This window comes from Nanorana parkeri, unplaced genomic scaffold (assembly GCF_000935625.1).
Source record: "Nanorana parkeri isolate BGI_ZX_2015 unplaced genomic scaffold, ASM93562v1 scaffold40, whole genome shotgun sequence".
Classification (NCBI taxonomy): Eukaryota; Metazoa; Chordata; class Amphibia; order Anura; family Dicroglossidae; genus Nanorana; species Nanorana parkeri.
Window position 1 is genome coordinate 1392543 of NW_017306308.1, and position 27334 is coordinate 1419876.

At 43.5% G+C, this 27334-nt stretch overlaps 1 protein-coding gene across 1 annotated transcript in view; it reads left to right on the top strand.

Moving 5' to 3' along the window:
- Positions 1–13163: 13163 nt before the first annotated feature.
- Positions 13164–27334, top strand: part of CEP120 (centrosomal protein 120) — a 79011-nt gene continuing 64840 nt past the window's right edge. The window contains exons 1-3 of the mRNA XM_018571058.1: positions 13164–13235; positions 19396–19552; positions 25794–25908. Of these exons, the coding sequence (XP_018426560.1) occupies positions 13187–13235; positions 19396–19552; positions 25794–25908 (321 nt within the window). The 5' untranslated portion in view covers positions 13164–13186. The remainder of the gene's footprint in view (positions 13236–19395; positions 19553–25793; positions 25909–27334) is intronic.

Sequence of the window (27334 nt, forward strand, 5' to 3'; positions counted from 1 at the left end):
AAAGAGAAACTGAAACTGATTGGTTGTTATAGACAGCACAAAAATCTAGCCCAAAAAATCTCATAAATAAGATCCAATGTTACTAAGAACCTGTTTAAAAGAGAACTATGGGGTAACTTTTTTATTCCATAGTTCTCTCAAGGGTCACGGGAGGACATATACTATCATCCTCCCGTGACCAAAAGCTCAGTATATAGCGAGCTGTACTGAGAGCGCCGCAGCCAGGACGGATCCCACCAATGCTGTCGAGATCCACACAGCTGAGTGAGTGACAGCTGGTTCTGCCTATCTAGAGGCAGAGCCAGCTTTGCCCGCCCCCTCCCCTATCCGTCCCTCCAGTCAGCGCTGGAGGATCAGAGAGGGGATGGGGGAATCCCTGCAAGTAGCAGTGACTGACAGTCACCAATCTCTGTAGGTAGATGATCGGAAAGTGAGCGAGTGACAGTATGCGTTCGCTCACTTCCCAATCTATAGAGCTGACGTGTGACAGTTTCATTGTCACACGTCGGCTCGAACTATGAGGATGAGTGGAAATCACTCCCCTCAGAGTTCCCCTTTAAGTGACACTTGCAATAAGTGGACAGCTCAACTGAAGTCACAGCAAGCAAAGTTCCTTACCAGTGCCAGTGTGCCTTCAGAGCAAAAGTACTTGTATGTTGCTCATCAATCTATGACCTCATCTGTATTTGGAATGCACCACAATACTGTTCATGCTTATAATATGTTTAACCCCTTCATGACTGAGCTTGGTTTTAGTTTCTGTTCATAAATGACTGACGCACTTTTGACATTTTTGCTGTGTGATTCTTCCACGGCAGTGATATACTTTCTTACAAAGTGCACCCACACATATTATATATTGTTTTTTAGAGGACAGATAGGGCTATATAATTATATCACATATGTGTACCTAACTCTTCACTTAGGACAAATAAAATATTAATAAAAGAAAAAAACGTAAAGAAAACACTTTTTCCCCAGTTTTGGTTTGTAGTATTTTTTACAAAAACAGCACAGCTAAAAAAATGCAAAAAATACATTCATGTATTTGTCCTTTATTTGGAAAAAACTCACATTCCTAGGATGTTAGACATTTTTCTGTACTACGCGGCCTATAACTAAAACCTAACATTTTAATCTTTTTTCTCTTTCATGAGGGGGTTAAAGAATTAACCCCTTAGGGTGAAAAACAAATCTGCAGCGCAGCTGCAGATTTTCATTGTAAGGGGTTAATTTTTATATAAATTATAGTATACAAATATATTTGAATATATCATTTTTATTTGTTACATTTATTTTTATTTGTTATTTATTTTTTTACACTTTTCACTATTTGTTAAAACTTTTTACATTTTTATTTAACTATATCAAGCAGTCATTGATAAATTAATCAATACATTTTTGGTTATTATTAGGCTGCTCCAAACTTGTCACTTAACGTTTTTTGATCGTTCCAACAACGATCAGAAAACTGAAACATTCTTTCAGGAATAGATACATTATGTTTCTATTGCTGAAAGTGAAAAAAAAAAAAAAAGCCGGTATACGATCGGGATTCCCCGATCTATACCAGCTGTCGGAGTGACCGCAAGAGCTGCAAATGCGGCTCTGCTCTCACTCTCAGACACCTGATTCCTGAAAGGGATCGGGTTTCTGAAAAAGGTTAACTCTTTCATTAATGGATGCCTCTATACCGAGGCATCCATTAATGAATGGTAACCGCTGATTCTCAGCGGTTACCAGCATTGTAGAGCAGCAAATAACTGGTCACGTACAATGTACGTGGCTAGTCATTTGAGCACTTCGTGACAACACGTACAGTGTACGTCTCCTGTCACGAAGGGGTTAAAGAAGAACTGAAAGCCAAGACCCTATAGAATAAAGGTTGTAGAAAACTGAACCCTTGCAGTGGGGCTACCCCCACATTGCAAGGGTTAACTGTTTGATTTTCTGTAGGTGAAAATAAAGAAAAAATACTCAACCGATCCTTTGTCCCACCTGGCTGCTAGACCAGATCCTGCAACCTCTTCTCCCCTGGGCTCCAGCGATCTAAGCCCCACTGATCACATCTAATACTTTCCATTCAACTCTCACAGACATGAGGACGCTGGGGGACATACAGCCAGAGCGGAGGGGGAGAGAGGTGAAAGGTCACCGCCGCAGGACGGAGGTTCAGGTGAGTAGTTCTTCTTCATTTGAGCCCCAAGAGAAAAATAAGCAGTTAACCTTTGCAGTGCTGATGTAGCACCGCTGCAAGGGTTAATTTTTCTACACTGAAGTTGTTCTTTAATATTTGACAGAAGAACTTCAGATTCCTTCCTTTCTAAAACCTAACATAGTAGTATGTATGAACATTTCCACACAACATGGAATGTGTATATGGAGCAGCAGTGTTCCAGCAAGATAGAGGTGTACTTATAAATGGGTTTCACTTCCATCATGGAGGGATAGGTGCATTTTTCTCAACGGTTCACCTTACCCAAAAATAACACCACCATTGAATGTCAAATCACTATGGGAGGGTTTGAAAATAACAATAACAGGCTTGATGAACCTGTATTATACAGCGTTAGAGGTCGAGGTAGGACTGCCGCTCCAGACATTATGGAAACATACAAAGATTTTTGAATCTTGTTAGATGGTGTATCTAAACCCAAAACCAAAAATGTTATATATATTGCAGCCTAAAGCGGGAGTAAGCCAGCGTTTCTGTGCGTTTTACGCACGTTTTTCCTTTGAGCGTTTTTACGTGCTTTTCGCACGTATGTGAGCGTTTCCCCTAAATAGATGCGCGTTTTGGATGTGTTTCTGCATATGTGTGTATTGAGTCTTGTCCAATGAAAAGAGGTCCTGCCCATGACATAATACACTCCTAGACATTAGCCAAGGGGTTAACAACATTAGGCTTTCATCAGCTGTGGAACTACAAGTCCTGTGATGCATATAAAAGTCTGTACACCCAGAAAAGAAACAGGCATGACACCCAGAGGTAGCTGCATACTGGGATTTGTAGTTCCACAACACATGGAGATCTGCAGCTGCACAGACCTACAATAGCCACACACGCAAGCAGAAACATAAGCTACAACAGTATCACAACAAACTTTAGATGCACCACATGTCACATGCACGTTTTACCTTTGCTGTTCTTAAGGGATGGAGTGAAAGATTCCCATTCTGGTCAAATCTGGCAAGCAATTTGGATCCAAGCCCCGCCTCCTCCTTCCTCTGTTTTTATAAAGGGGGTTGCGCAGGTCATACAGGCATGGCTGTACCTATATCAGCCTTATAAATGCCTCAGAATCAATGTTTTGCAGACATGAATCAGCCATTTTGTTTCCCAGTGTGCTTTGCAGGTGGTCTTCCACAATGTATATGCTCTTTAAAAACGCGCGTTCTTTTTGCACAAAACGTGTGGAAAACGCGCACAAACCTCACATGCGCGTTTTCAATTGAAATATATGGAGCACAAACTGCCAGAAAGAAGCTCCTGCACCTTTTCCAGCGTTCAGTGTTTTTACAGCTTGCTGCTAAACACTCAGGTGTGAACAGGGGCCATAGGAATGAATAGGAATTCTTGTGTTGTTTGTTTTGACGCTGGAGCTTTCAGCGTCAAAACGCCCAGGTGTGAACAGGGACTAAAGCCTAAAAAAAAAGGGGGAGCTTTGGAGCTGTTAGCCATAGTGTGCTAGTATGTGCAGCATATTAGCACATTGTGACAGGCTGTCCCCATAGATGCAGTAGAGAAAAAAGCGACAGGACATCATGGGACAGGACAGGAAGTATGTTATTCACCGGGTGAAAAATAAAGGAAGGAAAGACAGAAAAACATGAATGCAGCCACCACATCTAAGAACTGGTAAGCTGCAATATATTACAGATTTGTTTTGGGGGTTTTTTCACTTTATCCACTCAGAGCTATTTTGTTTTATTTTTCACACATTAAAATCTGTATTTTTTTTTATAGAAAATTATTTAAAAACCAAAATGATATATTTTCTGAAAGCAGTGTCCCTGTAAAATAAAATAGTGTCAGTTGCCATTTTTTCATGTTTCACAATATTTGCACAATTGTTCATCAAATCGATATTTTCAGGAAAAAAAATACACTAAAATTAATTTTGATGCATGCAGGCACAATATGGTCCCCAATTGTTTAGTAAATTATAAGGAGTTGCATGAAGTATATACTATTATACTGTATATACCAAACATGTCAACCCTTAAATTTATGTGTTCCCGTGAAATGGCGTAAAAAACTAAGGTTCCCAAATTTGTCCATAAGCGATGATTTAAAAGCTCTTATAGGTCACCAGTTTAATGTTAACAGCAAATGATGGCCGTGGAATTATTGCTCTCACTGTGAAGATTGCAGCAATACATAGCATGGGTGGTGCAATCACTGTTTACATACACATGTGCACTAGGGTTGCCACCTTTTCTTCATGCGAAACCCGAACACACTCTAGCGACTCGCTGACATTTTTTGGGAGAATAAGTCACGGCTTATTCATATGTAAATAGCTCCGCCGATTCATATATAAATATCACAGTTGTGGCTATTTTCAGTGGGGGGTCAGTAGCCTCTATTTTAATTTTGGTTGCCCCTGTCTGCCTGACATCTTGTGCCCGGGTTTCTTCTGCCATGAAACCTGGACACAGAACTCAAAACCTGAATCCTGGAGAGGTGGCAACCCTAATGTGCACCCTACTTAAAGTGGACCTTTACCCTTATCTTTAAAATGACAACAAAGTCACCTTTAGAAATATTTAGTAATGACAATCTACAAACACGTACTTCTAGATGATTGTCGGTTTTGTATTCTTTGCATATCTTCTTTTTCTATTATTCCCCAGTCTTCTGACAATGGCCATTTTTACTAAAGACAGAATAATCCCTCTCCCTTTACTTCCAGGAACTCTGGCACATGTGACTAGGACATGTGACCAAGCACATCATCTCAAGGGAAAAAAGCCTTTCCCTGAGATCTTGCAAGATTTTGCAGTTTACAGATGAGATTTCCCAGCAATGCACTGTGTTGTAACCTTTCCAGGATGCATCTCTCAGGCATGGGCTATATCACTTATGCCCAAGGGGACCAGAAAGTGAAAAAACTATAATTGTAAGTAAAAGCAAAATGGTTATTTAACTAATGAATGTAAAATGAGCTGGGAGTGCATACCGATGTGATTTATAGTGAAAGGGGGTAAAGGTCCACTTTAAAGTTATTGTTATCACATGGGGGGAAAATAAGCACTCAGCATAAAGCGTGGATCTGCACTATCACCGTATAGTGGGCAATATATGGTGAGAGTGCAGATCCACGCTGCGGCCGGGAAAGATATTGTTGGGCATCACCCCTCTGCCTGATTGACAGCTGGGTCTGCTTCTCTGGAAACATAGCCAGCTGTGCCATCCCCTCCCCTGTCCCTCCAATAAGCACTGGATGGATAAAGCGGGGGAAATCCCTGCAGGAGCAGTAACTGATAGTCACCTCTCTCTTCAAAGAGAAGACCATGAACTGAACGATCAGCGGTTTGTGATCGCTCAGTTCTCAATCTATAGAGTCGTCGTGTGACAGCTTTAGTGTAACACGTCAGCTCTAATTATTGGGAAGAGTATATTTTACTCTCCCAGTACTTCTCCTTTACCATATAATGCAGAAACCAAACCTTGAGATCGTTAACCCTATATGAGGGCAGACAGTGTTCAAACCTAGTTTGATCTGATAATGAGATTTGTCAGCACAGTACAGACAGGGTTAATTCTATCAACATTAAACTGCCCAGCCTCTTCCTTAAAGAAGAACTATAGGAAATGTTTTATTAATCCTTGCAGTGGAGCTACCCCCGCACTGCAAGGGTTAACTGCTCATTTTGGTCTAGGGAGGAAAATAAAAAAGTTATACTCATTTGATCCTCCAAGCCGGCTTGCTTTTAGATTGGTCCTTCCAGCCTCACTCCGCCTCCTTTGTAGCGGTCTAAGGTCCCTGACTCATCACATTCTGTGCACTGTGTATAGGATGTGAGGACGCCGAGGGACATATCTTCACTGGAGCAGAGGAAGGGACAGGCTGGAGCGAGCGCTGTCACATCCGGCTGGCTGGGAGGATCGGGTGAGTATAACTTTATTTTCCTTTTTAGACCAAAATGAGTAGTTAACCCTTGCAGTGCTGAGGTAGCCTCACTGCAAGGGTTAATCAAAATGTTGCCCAAAGTTATTCTTGAACATTACAAAGCAGAAGAAAAACTTCAGTTTTAGAGTTTTCAGGAGCATATAAAAGGTAAGCAGCATTTTATTACTTATTTGTTTTGTGCAATGTGAATGGGAACATTTTACCATGTAACAATCAGGTAGCTGTAATCCCCATTTGGCTGCAAAAGTAGAAATGCACTTTAAATAAAATGTATAAAGAAGAATAGGGCAGAATATTCTCCAGCGTGTTTCCCCCTAGGAATCTCTATTATATAATACATGTTAAACTTTGACTCCACAGAGGATCCATAAGCAGAAGAAATCTCTCTTCAGTTTGTTGGCGCTGTGACTCAGATCTTGGCGCTTCCTCCCATATCTGGTGGGAACGTAAACTTATACAAACATTCCGTTTTCCAATTTTGTGAAAAAAGTGTTTCACGTTAAACTTCCCTCTACAACAGTTGCTTTAGCTGGATGTCTTTGTAGTAATGATGAATTCGAGAGCTCTTATTTCCACCCTAATGGTGGAAGATGAGCAGGTTGCAGAGCATGGAAGAATTTGTAGCCCAGACTGTCATGCTTCATTACAATTAGATCAATGCAAAGCCACATCTATGTATTCATTAAAACACTCTTAAAGCAGAACCATACTTGTACTGCTTACTTGGACATTAGGGCACACTCACCCTTAAAGGAGAACTATGAGGCGAGTGCTTTTCACTCACCTCATAGTTCTAGCTGACCTGTGGCAATGAGACTGTCACAGGTCGGCTCAGTAGATCGGGAGGTGAGCGAAAACATACCTGCGTTCGCTCACTTCTCGATCCTGTCACAGCTCTCCGCCGTGACAGGGGAGGGGCTGCATTCCCCCCTCCCCCAGCGCTGACTGGCGGAACGGACGGGGGAGGGTACAGCTGGCTCTGCCTCTAGATAAGCAGAGCCAGCTGTCACTCACGCAGCTGGGCGGATCCAGACATAATTGTCGGTATCCGCTTTAGCCTCACAGTATACCACGAGCAGCAGCGTCGCAGTATACCACGAGCAGCAGCTCTGCCGTGACAGGGGAGTGATCCGCTCCGGCGTCTCAGTATACCGCGAGTTGTAGTTCACGGTATACTGAGTTTAGGGTGACGGGAGGACGCTAGTTTGTGTCCTCCCGTTACCCTAAGGAGAACTATGGGGAAAAGCCCTAACACCATAGTTCTCCTTTAAAGGTTTGCCCTTCTCCATCACTGTTGGATCGAGCTTCGGTCCTCAGCGCTTTCCCCCTCCACCACTATCACTGCCACTTCAAGGTTCTCTGAAGTCCTCTTCGACCATTGGGGGCCACTGATGATGTAACTCCTGCACATGCACAGAGGAGTTACTACCTCCCTGTCAACTGGCCCATTCACAGCATCTTAGGGGTGCAGTAAACAGGCTGAGTGTGTACACTGTATGGCGCATGCACCGTACAGTGTACACGTTACTTCCACTTTAAAGTGACCATGTCCATTAAAGTGTAAGTAAACTATTGCTGCAGTAGTGCAGTCTTGTACCATGCTAGCCATTGATGAATGCAGAAAGTTTGGTTGTTCGGTGATCCCTTTTATTGGCTAACTTAGGTTATTAAAGATGCAAGTTTCAGGACCCGTCACTAAGATCTCATATAAGCCTTTACAAGTTAAAGAATCTATGGTCAAAAACTAAATCTCTATTTCTATATTGAGTTTCCATGAGTTCTATACCACTCCTAATAACCATATTGATCTAGAACAGTGGTTCTCAACCTTTCTAGGGCCGGGACCCCTTGGTAACATTTGCCAAGTTGTGGTGACCCCCAACGGTAAAATTTAGGAATGACGCGGCTGCTGCAGCGTGGCGGGGGAAATGACACTGCTGCGCTAGCAGAGGGCTGAGGAGGACTCTCACCTAGCACAGCAGAAATCACACAGCGACCCGCAGCTTGAGAACCGCTGGTGTACGCCCTCAGAATAAAAAAAAACACCCTAGGAATACATAGCTAGATTCCTATTGGCTATTTCACTTTGCAAAGATAGTAAACTTATTTATTGAAGATGCCCATAGCATGTACTTCCTCAATGCACTGACACAATTTCACTCAGCCTTGTGACACAACGCTAACAAAGCCTGCCTTCCGGACTACAACTCAACATCTGAGCAATGTAACATCATCATTGCATTCTGGAAGCAATGCATGATGGGATATGTAGTCTTAAGAAATCGAGATTGCATCACATCAAGCAGCAGGGAAAGAGACATAAAATAAACTGGGAATCCAGGAAGTTGATGAAAGTGATGGGCAGACAGAAGGCAGCACTCACTACATAAAAAGGGATTTTATCACGAAAGCTTTGACTGTATTATGAAAAACAACTAGAGTATGTTTTCCTATTATAATGCTGATGTTAGAACCGGGTAATATGTGCGGAGACTTTACAACTCCTTTAGGCCTGGTTCACACTGAGCGTTTTGTAGCACTTTTTCTGCCCTAAAAAACACTCAAAAAATATGCCCCCAAAAAATTCTGTTCACATCTGAGCGTTTTGTCAAAATAAGCAAAACGACTGTCGCCGGAAAAGGTACAGGAGCATTTTTTTGGGCAGATTAAAGCTCGTTTTGGCCCATAGACACAATGCACACTTTTAACGCATGTCTGCCCATTAATATCAATGAACTAGAATCTGTGCAAAAAAAAACGTGATCTGATTTATGCGCATAAACCGCATAGAAACTCGCAAAAACGCTGTCACCCAGGTGTGAACCCAGTCTCAAAGCTGAAGTTTAATCGGCAACCTGCCTCAGTTCTGCCCTCAAGAGCCCTCAGACCTGATGGAAGCAGTGGGCTGGGTCTTGGGACGAGTTATGCAAATATCAGAATGCCTTTCTGGGTGGATATTAAGGAGGAGGAATGGACACTATAAGCAGATTATATTTGCATGCAGACCACTCCAGGTAATGCCTTCCTTTCATGCCGATCTTCCATGATTGATGGCCCGGTTACACCATATCCAGTGCGTTCCGGCACGATTCGTGGCCGGAAGGCACTAGATAGCAGAAATCAAGCAGGGCCGCATTCTAGGGTGGGAGGGCCATTCATTTCAATGGCACTGCAAACACGCCCCCTGCTCGCAGTGCGATTGCCTGCACTGGAATGCGAGGTACAGGAATGCCCTCCATTCCGGTGCAGTGTGAACGGAAAGAAAAGTACATGGAGCATTTTTTCTGATCGCACTGCAGCATTCCTGTACCTTGCATTTTGATGCGGGTGAGCACACTGTGGGCGGGAGGCATGTCTGCAGTGCCGGTAACATGAATGGCATCACCACGCCCCCTCCCGCCCCAGGACACAGCACGGCTTGATTTCTACGAATCGTGCCGGAACCGCCAGGATATGATGTGACTGGGCCCTAAAGAGCTAAAATGTGGTGCATCAGGGACAGTAAGGCTGGGGAGGAAAGAGTTAGATGATGCTGTATGTGCTCCAGCCAGGAAATGAGACAAGTTCTATCTGAGTGTTGCAGTTTCTAATGCACACCTTGAGAAGCTCACAATGTACAGTGAAATCAGAGTAAACAATTTTAGTACAGGAAGCAGCCTGCATAACTGTGCGAGGCTAGTCTGTGTTCACACTTGTGCCTCTGTATATTCATGCATTTCTAGTGAGTTTTTGTAGCATGTTTATGCACATTTCTATAGCGCATTTATCTGCATGCTTTTGATGCATTGTAATGCATTTTTCATACGTTTACATGCTTCATGCATGTTTTTGTTTCGGCTAAATACAAGCAAGTAACACTAGACCAACAACATTGGTATGCAGAAGTGCCATTTCTACAAGCATACATTAGCATGTCAAACATAAATGATGAGCTGAATAAAGAAATATGTTTAGCTTTGGGCAGTAACCATCCCTAACACCATAAATCTTGGGGGTGATGTCTTTCCAGGCCCTCTGGCGCTTGCAGTGATTCTTGTCAGTGGTGTCACAAGGAGGGTACGGGGGGTGTGGCCCGCACCCGGGTGACACCATTGGAGGGGTGACACCAAAATGACTGACAGTGTCAGGAGAGAGGAGGGGACCCGGTGGGTGAACGTCCCCTCCTCTCTCTGCCGGCGTCCATCACTAAGATTGCCGCCGGCAGGCGTCAATTAGATGATCGCGCATGCGTGAAGACGTCACGGCGGGGTGTCACCCGGTCTCTGCTCCGGGCGACACCCGGCCTCGGGACGCCCCTGATCCTTGTGATGGTGGTTGCTGAGATCATTCAGCAATGTCTTTGCCATGTCCTCACCATCCGTATTAGCTCCTCCACATCAAGCATGGTGTGGCCTGCTCTATCCATACAGCCTGGCTAGAGTATATGTTGCTAGGAGGAATAGACCGGTTGCTATGTGATAATTTACACACACATTTGTTATGTGCTCTTATTGAAGTCTACGGGGCCTAAAATGAACTAAAAGAAGCACCTGCACCTTGTTCCGCATAGGTGTGAATAGGTCCCATAAAAATGAGACTTTTCTTGTCGGCCAACACACGCCAAATCACACAGGTGTGAACAGGGACTAAAAGGTAAGGCTGGAGTTCAGCTTTAATTTAATTTAAAAATTAATTTTCAATTACACTACATTACATAGTTACTAGGGATCAGAGCCGTAGTTAGCTCCTTTTGCACCCGCGGCAAGAACAAAAAATTGTGCACACCCAACAGGCGTGTGACATCACCCGATGCCACGCACGTGCTGCGTCATGTGACGCCATGCTCCCCGCCTCCAGGATGTTTTTTTTTTTACATGAATTTTTTTCGTTTTTTTATTATTTGTCATTATTTTTTTCATTTGTATTTATTTTTTCTGTTGGGGGGCTTCGGTGAAATATCAGGGGTCTGAAGGTTTTTTCTGTTCGGGGGCTTCGGTGAAATATCAGGGGTCTGAAGGTTTTTTCTGTTGGGGGGCTTCGGTGAAATATCAGGGGTCTGAAGACCCCTGACAATTCCCTTTTGAAATAGAAAAATAAATTGAGGACACAGAGCCCTCAATCTCTTTTTCTGCAGCCCCTGTTCTAAATGAATGGAGAGCACTAGGTACAGAGGCTTCCCAATCATTCAGAAACTGGTGATGGCAAAATATTTACCATCAACCAGTTTCTGAATGGATAGAAGCCTCTGTACTGAGTGCTACTACCCATTCAGAAACTCATAAATGAACAGGAAGTGATGTAAAGCGCTTCCTGTTCATTCATAACTGGGGACACATAGTACTATGTGTGTCCCCAGTTATTTACAAACATTGGAGTGATCACCTGATCGGAGGAGAGAGCGCTGTCACTTCAGTATGGTTAAGCGATGAGAAGAGAGCCGCTGGCTTTCATATCCTGGCTGAGCGGCTCTCTCTCTCCTTACCACTCAGCCATCCTGGATAACAGCTCCCTCCTCCACAGGAGAGAGCAGCGAGGATCCGAGGAAAAGCTGCAGGCTGTGCTACTCCTCTACTAGAGTTGCCATCTGCCCAGTCCGGGTTTTGAATGCTGTCTCTGGCAGACAGGGGCAACCAAAATTAAGATAGGGGCTACTGGCCCCCCACTAAAAATAGTCTCAACTGTGATATTTACATATGAATGGGTGGCGCTATTTACATACCGTATGAATAAGCCAGGACTCATTCTTGCAAAAAAAATATCCGCGTGTCGCTAGAGTGTTCGGGTTTCACTTGAAGAAAAGGTGGCAACCCCATCCTCTACTCCCTGCGTTGACTGCCTGGCGCCCCTATTGCCATGGCGCCCTGTGCTCGCCATGGCAACAGGGTCAAGAGGGCGCAGCCAGGCCGGCCCTGGCTGTGACCCCTCACAGCTGCGTACGTGTTTAAAGTACATTAAAGTTTCTATTAAAAATGATGCATTCTGGGATTGCATAGTTTACGCATGTACGCTCATACGTGCATATACGCGCAAATACACACATACATACACACACGCATATACGCATTTACAAATGTACTTACAATTTTGCTCTTGCATTGTGTGTGAATGAGGCCAAAGAGGGAGAGAGCAAAAGGGAAAAAGCCAAAAGATGAAATTGAATAAGAGAAAGCTAAGATAGGAGAGAAAACCAACCATGGCAGAAGAAAAGAGTTGTAGAGAGTGGTATATGGTCAGGACTGAAATGCACCAGAAAAATAACATTTACCAGAGCTTTCTCAAAACTAAGCGGACTAGCATATGAGATCCATGAGAGTCCACCAAAATAACAGGCAAATCTTCGTTAATCATGGTGCCCGTATTCCTATACTTCACTAATCCAAAGCTCTTGTACTTTGGGACATTCCTACCAGATGTGGGCCATATTGCCAACAGTCGAACAACCGCGGGGGATAGGTGGCAATAGTCTTGTGTACCCGGCAGGGGTTAAGTACCACCACATTATATGAATTCACCAACACTAGGACATTCTTAGGGGTCAACGTTGTTGCCTTCCAAATGGCAACCCCAAGCTAAAGCAGACTCTAATTCTTCTTGCCACTTAAGTTGATAAAGAGCACTACAAGTGAAGAACCCACGGATGCTTGAATGTGAGGAACCCACGGATGCTTGAATGGTATTTGTAACAGAGGCTGCCAGCACTTCCCACAACAAACATGGCTCCTCCGCAATCTGCAGTCACGTGACCACAGTCACATGATCATACACGTAACCATAGCCGACCATCACAAGTAAGTCCGCACAGCAATTTGTTGTGTGGCGAGCTTCAGTTCTCTACCTCCCTCTCTTTCACCCGCCGAGCCATGTGATTGGTGGGCTCTCCTGTTGTTGGCGGAAGTAGTCGGTAGTCAAGGGGCGGGGATCCGCTGAGTTTGTATGCAGAGAGAAGCGGCAAAGAAGGAGTTAGCGGCGGGTGACACTTCATTTCAGTGACCGGGGCTGACAGCTCATTGACTGGGCGCTGTGGGCTGCTTTATCTCACTGGCTGTGTGTGTTGTCACCCCGATCCCAACATGGGCTACAGATCAGACCAGCTGCTCATCGTCGTCTCCATATTGGAAGGTAAGCTACAATCTGTTCTTATACCAGCTGCGAGGTCTTCCTTTAGGTTGTGCAGAAGGGCTGGGGATCGGTCTGGGCACAATGGGGCCTAATGTAGAAGTGGAGAGGGACTGGAAGGCGAGGACTGGAAGAGACCAGGGAGGTCTGAAAGGCCTCAGCAGCTTAGAGAGACCCTGACACTGGTCTATGCACAACAAGGTAAACATAGGCATATTTCTTCATCTGGGCTGAAACATGTACAATGCTGCAGCTGCTCCCCCTCCCCAGCCGTGGCATTGACCAAGATTCTGGCAGTGGTTGGGAAGCCTTGCATGATATTCACTTACAATCTGCAGATCACCCACCACTGCCAGTATCATGGTGGACATCAGAGCTGGGGGGGGTGGGGGGGGTTGGGGGGGGCTTATTTGCAGCGCTCTGTCTCTTCCAGAAGTATCAGAGGTAGCTAAAGACATTTGTATTAACCTTGCAGTGGGGTTACCCCAGCATTGCAAGGATTAACGGCTTGTTTTTGTCTAGGTAAAAAAAAAAAAGAAGAAGCTATACTCGCCTGAACCTCAGAGCCGACTTGTTCTTAGACCGGTCCTTCCATCATCTCTCCGCCTCTGCAGGGGTCTAGGGTCCCATAAATCATCACGTTCTATACACTGTGTATAGACATGATGACATTGAGGAACATTCCAATGCTGCAGCATAGGAGGGGACAGGCTGCAGTTTTAGTTTCACTTTTGAACTTCCCGCCGGCTTCGTCCTCCTGCGACGCGGCCGCTCGCAAGGGACGGAAGTCGGCAGCTGCCAGAAGACGCAGCAGGGATCGTGGACAAGGTAAGACCTGTACGCTGTATTCCCGAGTGTGGCTCGGGGTTACCGCTTTGTTAACCCCGATCCACACTCGGGAATACCAATGGAAACGCGTGGCAAAACGCCCCAAAGAAGCTCCTGTACTTCTGTGGGCGTAGGGCGTTTTGCAGCACGTTCCTACACGCTGTAAAATGCCCAGGTGGGAACCAGGCCTTGCAGTGCAGGGGTAGCCCCACTGCCAGGATTTAAGAAAAGCTTTCCCTGAAGTTCTCCTTTAAAATAAAAGTATTGTTTTTAGGACAATGGGGATGTGACATGAAACCCGGCTCTCAGCTCTGAGTTATTTCCCTTTTCCATAAGTCTTCAGGTCGGTCACACCACGGGGACATGTTTACCTTTTCTCTGAGCAGCTCTCACTAATTCGTCATGACATCCGCGCTGCTCTCTGTAGCAGTACTCTGTGACTGGGGCACACCTGTAGGGGACGGGCCCATCACTCCATGAACTCACAGTACATCCTCAGTCTTCTGAGTAACACCGGGCATCATACGGCCTGGAAGACATCTTGTGGCAGAATAAATACTGTAAAGGACAGAGATATATATCTGTGAACCCATGGTGTGAACCCAGCCTTACACCACTGTAATGGAGACGATATTTTCTGGGGGCAGCATCCCGCAGTAAGCCTAAGTGGATTTCCCAGTGAGGAGAGATTGTTTGCGGCGCTTTATTGCTTTGATTTTAGTTAAAGTTATTTAGTCCTGGAAGTTGAGCAGCCTTATACAGACATACAGATGAACCCTCAGAGCATACAAGACACACTCGGCATGATTGCATGTGTCCAGTCTATGTGCTTGGGCTGGAATGGAAGGGGCTAGAACAACTTAGGTGACGTGATGTCTAAGGAATATCAGATTTATGGTTAATTACAGTGGTGTAAGGCTGGGTTCACACCATTTTCCGGACCAGATCTGGAACACGGTGCATTACGTTTTTACGTATATCGTCTCCATTACAGTGGTGTAAGTGGTGGTATTACAGTGGTGTAAGGCTGGGTTCACACCATGGGTTCACAGATATATATCTCTGTCCTTTACAGTATTTATTCTGCCACAAGATGTCTTCCAGGCCGTATGATGCCCGGTGTTACTCAGAAGACTGAGGATGTACTGTGAGTTCATGGAGATGTCAATGAAAGACATAATTGTGTCACAATCTGGAGTGCCGGCGACTCTTCCTGTTATTGCTCTCAAGTGCGGCGCCATTCGCTTGTCACCGTAGCACCCGCTATGGATGTGACACGGACGCGTCGGTCAGGAGTGCGATGGGATACGTACAGTGGTGGTATTTATGATCTCTCTAGTTTGTGTGCAGTTATGATTATACTAATGTCGAGATTTTTGGCGATTTTCCTTTTTTATTATTTAATGAGTTGGAGGAGCAAAGGACCAAACCAGGCACAAGCTTCATTTAGCAGGTTTAATAATAACAGAACAGAAGCTTGCAGGCTTGTTTTTTTATAAGACATTTTACAATACAACCATATGGGCTACATTATGATTGGCTGCCAAGACTTAGGGCTTGTTCACACCATCTCCAGATCATGTCCAGACCAGAAGAGTTTGTTCCCGGACCAAAAAAGGATCCCAAAGTATCCCTATGGTATTTCTGGGCTCTGTTCACACCAGTGCAGTCTGTTCCGGACCAGACAAAAAAAAAATACTGCTTGTCTCATTTTCTCTGGTCTGAAATGCATGGAAACGCATCAGAAACACATGCAAACGTACTGGACCGCACCTAAAAGCACATTTAAGCTTAAAAAAAAACAAAACAGCTCGAACGCGGTAAAAACGTAATGCACCGTGTTCCAGATCTGGTCCGGAAAATGGTGTGAACCCAGCCTTACACCACTGTAATTAACCATAAATCTGATATTCCTTAGACATCACGTCACCTAAGTTGTTCTAGCCCCTTCCATTCCAGCCCAAGCACATAGACTGGACACATGCAAACATGCCGAGTGTGTCTTGTATGCTCTGAGGGTTCATCTGTATGTCTGTATAAGGCTGCTCAACTTCTAGGACTAAATAACTTTAACTAAAATCAAAGCAATAAAGCGCCGCAAACAATCTCTCCTCACTGGGAAATCCACTTAGGCTTACTGCGGGATGCTGCCCCCAGAAAAAGCCGGGAAAGCTACGAAATCTGGGAAGAGAAGACAGAGGGGGCGCCTTTCCTGGTGCAGATCAAATTTATTTTCAATAGTCAAAGATAAAACATAAGGTACTCACAAACATAGATAAAATACAGCCATAGAGTGAAAGCTGGCAGGCAGATGGACATCCACTGAGGGAATCCTGTGTGCGAGTGACGTTGTTGACGCGTATCAGAACATCACTGATGAAGGGGGCGTGCCCCGGAAACGCGTCAACAACGTCACTCGCACACAGGATTCCCTCAGTGGATGTCCATCTGCCTGCCAGCTTTCACTCTATGGCTGTATTTTATCTATGTTTGTGAGTACCTTATGTTTTATCTTTGACTATTGAAACTAAATTTGATCTGCACCAGGAAAGGCTCTGTCTTCTCTTCCTAAATAACTTTAACTATTGCATAATATTAATAATAAGAATGCATAGACTAACTACTATCAATAATATGAAGTGTGTGAGTTAATATCAAAATTCCACTACAGAAGTCAGGGGAACCCCCCCCCCCCTCACAAATGGGGACTCGGAGAGCAATAGAAATCCATTTCACGGGCACGTGCAATTTTGAAGCTTGACATGTTTGGTATCTATTTACTCAGATCACCCTTATTTTCATGTTACCAAGAAATTGGGTAATATATTGTGCCCAGATAGCAAGGATAACTTGCCACAAACCTGTGACAGGGTTAAATTGTAATTCTTGGTAACTTGCTGCACACATTCCTGGTAAGTTGTAGACTTGCAGAACACTCGCTGCACAAGTTCTAGTTGACACTTTTTGAATTTGTAGCAAGTTTGCTTGGCAAGTCTACAGCAAGAGTCCTGCAGGTCTTAGCAAGAGCTCTGCAAGTGTACAGCACGTTTGCAAAGCACGCTGATCTGGAGACTTGCAATGCAGACTTGCTGTGATTGTGCAACAAAATTGTGAAGTTTGGCAAGTCTGCAATAGTTTTAGTAAGTCATTTTATAACTTGCAGCTCAATTGCTTGCTATCTGGGTGTTTATGTGCGCTAAAATCAATGTTAGGCCTTATACACACGTGGCGTGCATGCCTGTAAACGAGCTGATCCTGGGAGGGACAGGTGCTGCGTGTGATTTGTGCGCAGCAACCTGTTCTTCCCTACGATGTCGCCCTGATGAAGGGACCTGAAATTTTGTCTTTGTGACGCATGAAAGTGCTATCCTTTTTTTTACATTACAAGTGAGTGCTGGTGACTTCTATCTTTACTTCCCTGTAAAGTAAAGATAGAAGCTGGCTGTATGCTGTCACATGACCTGTAAACTGATGTTTTCCTTACAGTTGATCTGGCAGGATGCTGTCAGCCGCAAAGCGTCATTGGTTGCTAGGACGCAGGTGACTGCCAGTGTCTTAAAGGAGAACTATGAGATGAGTGATTTTCACTCACCTCATAGTTCTAGCCGACCTGTGACAATGAGACTGTCACAGGTCGGCTCAGTAGATCGGGAGGTGAGATACCGGCGTTCGCTCACCTCTCGATCCTGTCACGGCTGGATTCCCCCCGTTCCGATCCGCCAACGCTGACTGGCGGAACGGACGGGGCGGGTACAGCTGGCTCTGCCTCTAGGTAGGCAGAGCCAGCTGTCACTCATGCAGCTGGGCGGATCTCGACATCGTTGTCGGGATCCGCTCCAGCGTCTCAGTATACCGCAAGCTGTAGCTCGCGGTATACTGAGCTTAGGGTGACGGTAGGACGCTAGTTTGTATCCTCCCGTTACCCTAAGGAGAACTATGGGGAAAAGCCCTAACCCCATAGTTCTCCTTTAACAACTGATGATGTCAGGGCTGAACACACACTGTGGTTGGAGTATCTGGTATGGGTTCAATGCTGCCCCTCATCATGCCTCCATGCTTGCCGCCTAAGATTTGTGCCAATCCTGGTGCACTTTTGCAACAAGTTCATGTACATGACTGTGATACTCACTGATGTTTGTTGCCCTGTGAGGAGACACTCTTGTAATAGTTGTCTGCTCCTTACAAATGGCAGCTGTCATAGCAACACATGCCCCCATTTGACATCATTATCTTATGTCTTGCTATGATGACGGCTCTTTTGGATTTTCACTCTCTGTCTTGGTGCAAGAGATCATCAGGACAAATAGGGGTTAATCTCCCCAAAGGGGACTCCGATAAATACTTGACATAGTTGACCCTTCCCTACTCTACTAAAACTAAAATTGCCTTTACATTCAATTCTATACACCATTAAATATATTTTGAGATGCAGGCAGTGTAAGTGCTTGAATTTGACTTGAAATCAGTGTTTTGCAGTTCTTGTACAGTGGAAGAGATGAAGTCATGTGCTGATATAAGGAGAACGCAGAGTGATAGACGAGCTCATTGCTGTGCTACTTCTCCTTTACTGTCCAGTCACAGGCTTGGGGCAGGTTAATGACAGCCTAGACTCAGAGTAAGTGAATTGATCAATGCTGACATTCAATCTACCCAGAAGAATAAGGACATCTAGTGGCAGAAATGAAGTACTGCAAGGCACATCTCCAGTGTTAGGCTGAGTATCGCAAACAAAATATTTTCATTTTAAATCTGCTATTTTTATGTGTATTTTTGTTAAAATTGGAGTTCTGCTTTAAATCAATCCAAAAACAATGTTATTTCTTCTTTTATAACATGAAATCATAACTGTAGTCATAGTTTGGTTGCCATATGGTTACTAGTAATGATTGCTTAGAGAGATACATTCGGCACCAGAGTAGTTCAAAAATTACCTGCGGGCTACGGACGTTTGTATGATCAGCACCACAGTATTCTCCAGGGATGTTTAAGCATCTGTTAAATTGGAAGTCAAACCGTTTTTGTGTTTGTATATCTTTTCTTGTAAACCGAGCTCATGAACAGGCCTCGGGTTACCGACAGCAATGGGGCTCAAAAATGTAATTTGATTTTTTTTTTATGCACTGTTTCCCAAGATTACACGTGTGATTCATTCTGCTCATTAGGTAGAATTTGTCTCTCAGGGTTCCGGTAATAATCAACTAATTGTGGCAGAATTGTGCTTCTATCATTATGTTAATGCAATCTACAATGTGCATTACCCTTGTCATTTATGTGGCAGAAATGCATCTTTTACGACAAATTTTGTTTGTAATACTTTTTTTCCCCTTTTCTATAGGGAGGCATTTCCCAAAGCGCTCTAGGCATATGCTTGTGGTTGAAGCCAAGTTTGATGGTGAACAGTTGTCTACAGATCCGGTACCTCATTTAGAGCAGCCACAATTTGCAACTGAATTAGCATGGGAACTTGACAAGAAAGCTCTTCACCAACACAGGTAATATCACTTTATATTGTAAGATGCTGGTTAATGAAATCATGCCTGCCTCTCATACAGGAGGAATGGGGGTTACAAGGTAAATGCAACACACACACACACACACACACACACACACACACACACACACACACACACACACACATGCAAATGCTCTTGCTGCACTTGGTGGATTCATGGACCACAGTGGTGTAACCTCCAACATAGACAGGTAATGCTGGCGAGGAGAGGAGCTTGCTAGAAGAGATGGAGGTGAATCTGTGAATATGGATCCTCAATTTATGCCTGAGTCGGCTTATTCCGTGTAATCCGCGCTCCTAACACCCTAAGCACTCCTACCCACAGTGTTCTATAGCTGCTATCAGGGAAAATCCACTGTGATAAATGTATATAGACCTGCACGGTGTTATGCGCCAATCAATATAGAAATCAATAAACACCGCTTCCTAAAATACCTCAAAAAATGGCAAGCATACAATCCATAAATGTGGAAAATCCTCAGTGTCCCAATAAGTCACTTAAAGTGACATTAAACCCTCAGATTTTTTAACATAAACCAATACTGTAATGTGCGCCTTACTGTAATCCATGGTTGTTTCCCTTCTCTTTGCTGCTCTTCCTTTTTAAATCTGTATCTGTTCTCATGCTGGGCAGAACTTCTGTTTTGCAGCTGAGTGCCTTGTCTCAGGAATGGATATATGGTGTCTGTGTATAGGTTTGTAACCTTAACCAGCACTACAGGAAGAGGCCCTGACCTGCAAAGGGAAGTTCTCCCCAAGCATGAGAAGACATGAGGATTTAAAAGGAAGAGCAGCATAGAAAAGGGAAACTACCATGGATTACAGTAAGGCACACATTACAGTATTGGTTTATGTTAAAAAAATCTGAGGGTTTAATGTCACTTTAAATACCTCCTATAACATAAAATTATTATGATCAATTAATTAATACAATTCACCCTTTGTGTTCCAAGATCTCCTCCACTACTTATAGGATCTTTCACCCCATACGTTAGTACTCGAAGGAAGCACAATATGATCCTCCATAGTGCAGTAGGTTAAAAGTATCTTTATTAAAAAAAACTTTAAACACTCAGCAACGCCGGTTTCCTCCGATCTGAGTTCCTCACTCGCATGTACCGACCATCCAATGCGTTTTGTCCACTTCCTGTCCCGTATGACAGAATTGGCATATAGCGCAGTGCAGGTCTATATTTATATGCCTGAGTCGTGATTAATCCCCACCTTCTGCCATTCATTAGTCATATGCCAGAACTTCAGTGAACAGTAGGGATTCTGGAACTTGCCAGTGGAATGATTCAGGGTTCCATGAATGGGTTTAGAATACATGGGGTTTCCACAGGGACTAAGCCTTTCTTTATTTACAAAAAATAACCTATAAAATTACTAAACAGGTTATGTATTCACTAAAAATGATCTTTCCATTTAATTCTTCAGCATGCTACATTTTTTAAAACTGCCATAAAACTCAAATACCGCTTGCCTGTTGCTAGGGCAAATCAGTTTGTGTAGGTGGGTGTGCCAGAACTTCCCCTTCTTCTACCAGCTGTCAGAACAGCCTGGGAGCTCAGGGCTACTGTCAGCAGGTGTGTCTGCTGAGGGGCAGAGGGGTGTCTTACAGGGATCGCTACTTTTCATTTAGGTATGTCAAAAACTGTTGCCCTCACTCAAGCTTGTTAGAGTATTGTAGCTCTGTATGCCAGTAGTAATTGATTGATGATGTGCGGGAGTTGCAGATTTGGGGATGCGTGCAACCTAAACCCTCCTCACCCTCTACACATTTCTTCTACCCATTTTACTACTGTGCCCACACTGCTTTCTGACTCTACCTTGTACCCATAACCTTCTGCCCTCTTTGTTCAACAACTGCCTATTTTTCCACTTCACCCTCTGCTCGCTATATTTCAACCTGTGCACTGCATATACAGGTGAAACTCGAATAATTAGAATATCATGCAAAAGTAATGGCAGTAATTGCTGCAAAAGGGGCATGTAATAATCTACTTTTTTGAGGTTGTGGATTTGGGGTTCTTGGGGTTTTCCTGAGCAGTAAGCCATAATCATCACAATTATGACAAATCACGGCTTGAATTATCTTGCTTTGCATGTAATGAGTCTATCTCCTATATTAGTTTCACCGCATAAGTTGCATTAGTGAAATAAATGAACTTTGCACGATATTCTAATCGAGTTTCACCTGTATACAACAGCAAAGAGTGTTCACAAGCTGACATGCTCATTTTCTTCCTGTAGTGCCCTGTCCTTTTCTTTCCTGCCTCTTCTGCACCACCTCTCCAGTATCCAATGCATGATGTCACCTTCCATCAACTGAAGTCCCACCTTCCTTCAGCAGAAACATACAGTGGGGAGAAGTCAGTTTATGGCCAGGATTTGCAGGTAGCTTGTGCTTCCCACCAGCTGCCCTTTTCCAGTGATTTGAGAATAGCTGCCCCACCGCACACATATCAATGCTTGCATTAGCATATGGATTATTTAATCAGCTCCACCCTCTCTACCCAGGCAGAGCAAACCCACTCTGATTTCGAAAAACTATTACGGACCGCCAAGAAACTTCACTTGCCTCAAATACTGTGTCCATTAATTACTTTAGTGGCTCCAGAAGACTTATAGAAAACCTGTACTAAGAGTCAAATTGATCTATTGTTCTTAAAATGCTAGTTGCTGGGCTTTTGCACAGATGCTTCCCTAATTGCCCAAAGCAATCATGCAGCAAGTAAAACTCTGGATGGGCATACTTGTTCCAGGTCACTGATTTGTACTATATAAGTGCTGTAGGATCAGTATCACAGCCAGATAACTATCATTCTGGAAATAAGAATCCAGCATTGGCAGCCTTCATATTCCATACGGGTTTCCTTTTAATTTTTGTATTGCTTGCATTGCAAACAGACATGTGGCGCAGGTTTCCATCCAGGGGAATTCTCTCTCCGTGTCCCATAGGAAAGGATTCATAAACTAGTATAGAGGAAGTACAGAATCATCAAAGGGTTACCCTAAGAAGTGTCAGGAAGGATGTGTGCACTGATGGTCAGTCTGTAGGTTATACAGTGTTAGATAAGCAATGCGTTACCCTGTTTTATTGTTCTATCTGTTATTCTCCAGATACGTTAAGCTTGTTTTGTCAGAGCCCTTTTCATATGTAATTGCATGTAATCCATCTGCTATGAGATCCCCTTAGGGAGAAGTCATGTACCATATGTTGTCTTTTTATATGTGGATTATTGTGTTCACTAAAAATACACTGAGGCATCCTACAAAGCCATCATTGTTTTCATTGCTAAAAGCTAGAAGAGCTACATACTGAGCGCTTTCATTGGTTGTCTATGTTTACAAGTGGTTACATGGGATAGGATCCAAACTTCGCGTTCTATCCTAATTTGGATTTATGAATAATATTTAATGGAACATAAATGTTCATATAGAAGTTCACTTGATTGATTGATCTTGAAGCTAATCTCCAAGAAAATATAAAAGACTCCTACTCATGTGCAAAGAGAAACTTGCTGATAGGAAAAGAGAGCAGATTTGGCAGAGAGATGAGCTGCTGCTCCTTCTTTCATTGTGCAGTCACAGACTTGGGGTCATACGTTACCTGGAAGTATTACGTATTAGAGGTGCGCTGAAATGTAATTTTGAAACCAAAAATTACAATAATGTCAGGCTGAAACTGAAAATTATTTTTTTTTTCTAACTTTTCTATTTTATTTTTATTTTTTTATATTTTTTAACTTTACTGCTGGAGGCTTTGGTAAAATATCAGGGGTCTAAACTAGAGATAGGAAGGTCGGGTAAAAAAACGGGAAGATTGGGAAAAAAAACTGTTCTCTTTTTTTTTTTTTCTGGAAAAATGAAAAAAAAAAAGTGTGGAATATGTTGTTTTACAATGATAAATAATATCTCTATGACATGGTATTCAAACTATATAACATGAAGACCTTAATGAAAGATGTCTTAAATGATTTCACATTCTCTCAGCTGAAGACAAGCAAATCCTGGAATACAATTCAAGTAACACTGTACTTCTCAATGCAGTTCTCAAACTCCGAAGGAAATCGGCATTTCTGCCACTAGGGGCACTGCAGAGGAAAGGCTCCAGTTTAGTTAGCTTGTGGGCTCTATCTTGTACCTCCTACAGTTGGGTGATTGTTGGTATGATGGTAGATAGTAGTTTCTGCCCTCTCTGGCCTTAACTGACAGGTTAAGAGGACTGACAAGAGGGTACATTTCTCTGACAAATTAGTTTTATCTTTATAACCTTTAAATGATTCCTAATAATGTTCTCCACCATCACAGTATAATGTTTACCTATAGTCTGCTCAGTAAAATTGTTGTTTTTTTTTTTTCCTTCAGTTGAAATGTTGTTAACATATACAGTCCTTGTTATTCCATTTGTAATAATAAATAAAAAGAAAGTTTAGTTTATTTACTGAATAAACTAAACTTTTATTTCAAGCATAATACATTTATATACACTGCATTTCATGTCCCTAGTGTAACAAAATTTGTAAAAATATTTCAGACTGAATTTTTTTTTTATTCCGAAAATTTCCATTTTTTTATTTCTGGGAAAAAACAGGGGAAAAAACATTTTTTTTCTCATTGCTTAAAAATTTCCAGAAATTTTGACATCTCTAGTCTAGACCCCTGATATTTCCCTTTTTAAAATAGAAAAAGAGATTGAGGACACAGAGTCCTTAATCCTCTTTTTTTCTGCATCCCTGTTATAAATTAACCGGAATCCTCTATAGCAGTGGTTCTCAACCTATATAACCTCAGGACCCACATTTGTCCTTGGACATTAAGAGGCGACCCAAGTCGCACTGGAACGCAAGGCATTGCGGTATCGTGCGTTTCGGTGCAGGCGATCCTCAGCTTGAGGTCCATTGCTGGGCTGCTGTGCTGTGACAGAGCTCCATCCATACATGCATTGCTTGTACAACTCCCTTGTGTGCCCTGTAGAGGTGCTAGGAGCCAGAATGTGACGTCGCTCTGGTCCAGACAGATCTACAGGTCACATGAGGGAGCTGTAAGCAATGCATGTATGGATGAAGCTCCCTCGCAGCCATAGCTCCAGCCCACCCCACCCCACCTCACACTGTCACTTGGCACCAGGCAGCATATTCTGAATGGCTGCTCAGCACAAGAACTGATATTGCTATGCGAGGGGGAGGCTGAGGAGCCTTTTGCCTAGAAAAGTGGAAGGCACGCGGCGACCCACTGAAAACGGGGTCGCGACCCACTTTTGGGTCACGACCCAGCAGTTGAGAACCAAGGCTCTATAGTGTTCCTGGTTCATTCATAAGTTGTAGAAATAGTGTGTTTACTATATTCACAATCATGAATGAACCGGAAGTGATGTAGATCACTTCCCATTCATTCAAAATTGGGGACACAGTCAACATACATTATTTACAAGCAGTCGGCGATCACTTATCACCGAGTGCTTGTACCCGCTCTCCATCCTGACTCGCTGTCAACAGGATGCAGAGCGAGCGTTGCAGGGAGGACAGTCCGGGCTATTTTGACAGTTGACTCCCCCTCTGCACCGCCGGCCCGGGCTCCTGTGACCGCTGTTGCTGCCCCCACACCGCTCTCCATCTTGATTCGTCAGTCGAGCGGGGAGGTGAGCCCAGCCTCCTGTGACACGCTGGCCGCTCATAGCGCTCTCCTCCTCTAACGGTTTTGCTGTATCAGAGGGGACACAGAGCAGCGGGGAGGAGAGAAAGCAGGGATGCACTGCAATTTCGTCCGAAAGATGGTACTTTCGGCATTTTGCCAAAAGTGCCAATTTCGGCCGATATGTTTCGGCGGCCGAAATTTCGGTGCACCCCTATTAAGTATTGGCTTTAGTATTAAAAATGAGGACTGAGGATGTAATTCATCTGTGTATTTAGAAGTTTGCATGGAGAAAATTATACTCTTGTTTCTAAATATACGTTTCTGTACTAAGCTCCCTTTTCTTTAATTCGCCAATAACTGTAGAGTGGAGTTGAGTTTTATGTGACTCAAACTTGTGGATCTCAAAGTGGTCAGTGACTTAACATATCTGGCAGATAATGGACGTTATTGTACTGAAATGGAAAATAAACATTGTGTTTTGTGATTCTGTAGGTTAGCAGAGGTCTCTGAAGTGTGTGGGTTTAAAATGTAGCTTAGACATGTAAAAATGTCCCTGTAACAATGCATTTTTGTCCTTGTAGGCTGCAACGAACACCAATCAAGCTGCAGTGCTTTGCCTTGGATACTTTAACGTCTGCAAAAGAACCAGTTGGATATGTAGTTTTAGACTTGAGAGCTGCTCAGGAAATCAAACAAGTAATTATATTCCTAATATATTATTATTCAGCTTTTATTTATTTTCTGCATTGTTTTTAACCTGGGCATGTTGGCATGGCATTTGTACTGCGCACTGAAATCGGAGACATTGATGAACTTTAAAAAGGAGATTCCATATCAGGCAAGGCTTTCCGTGCCCTGTGTGCTCATTGTGTTCACGTCATTCATATGAAATGGTATTACTTTTAAAGTGACACTGAACTCAGGGGTTAAATCTGAAAAATACATTCAAATACCTTAACTATTAACAAAAATTTATCTTATTTGTGCTCAGCTGTAGATCCTCAAATCATCTCTGAATTGGTGCTGTCACTGTCCTTCCTTCCGGAGGGTGGCTACTTTTGTTTCCCATGGTCCCTGTGTGTGTTGTAAAGTAGCCAGTGCTCTAAGATCGCTCTTGTGATGGACTACAATCTCCATGTTTAGTTTACTAATTTGTATTGTGATTGTAGTCCAGCTCAGAGCCGTGGCTACTTTACAACACACAGGGACCATGGGGAACAAAAGTAGTCACCCTCCAGAAGGAAGCACAGTGTCAGCACCAATTCAGAGATGATTTGAGAATCTACAGCTGAGTGATACACAAATAAGATACATTTTTGATAATAGTCAACTACACTTCCCATGCCTGGTTTACTGCAGTATACTTTGATATGTTCCTTCGTATCCATGACCCTGTGTTTTCCCATTGCCCCTATCCCTAGCTAACCACAACTAAGTGCTAGGAATTATCACTCTCTTCATTCATAGAAGAGGAAGGAGTGCAACAGCCCTGGAAATATTACTCAATTGTTGAGGTGCTTCTTTGTTCTGTAATCTGAAGGGTTTATATTAAAGTGACATTAAATTCACAATTCTTTCCCCCCACCCACACCACCATGCTGCTTTAAGCACTTACCTTTTAATGATGCCTCTTCATCCGATCATCTTCTAAGGTCCACTTGTATTCAGCAATCCCTCCCCTGCTGGTACCAGTCTCTGATCCAGCGCTGACTGCTTTCACTTCTGTGTCCCACGGTGTCTGTCCGACATGCACTCTCCCGGCTGCGTGCATTGACTTACACTGTGTCTCTCCTCTTCTCCCTGCTGAAGATCTCTACTGCGCATGCGCCCGCCCCATCATCCTGCTCAGCCACTCAAGAAGCTCCAGATTCTCAGCTGGGAGCGAGCAGCGGAGAAACGGATAAGTAATTACCATTTTGGTAACTTTTAAAAAATGTTTTTGCATATATCTACTGCTTGCTATCAGTAGATATAAGCAAAAAAAACCAGAGCGTTTACGTGTGATGGTCTTTAAAAAACACCCTCATGCTCCACCAAGATCTGAAACCACTTTTGGGCTGATCCTTTAAACACCGCAGTCATGTGGAGGGTATAATCTGAATATATACACCTAATTGGTAAG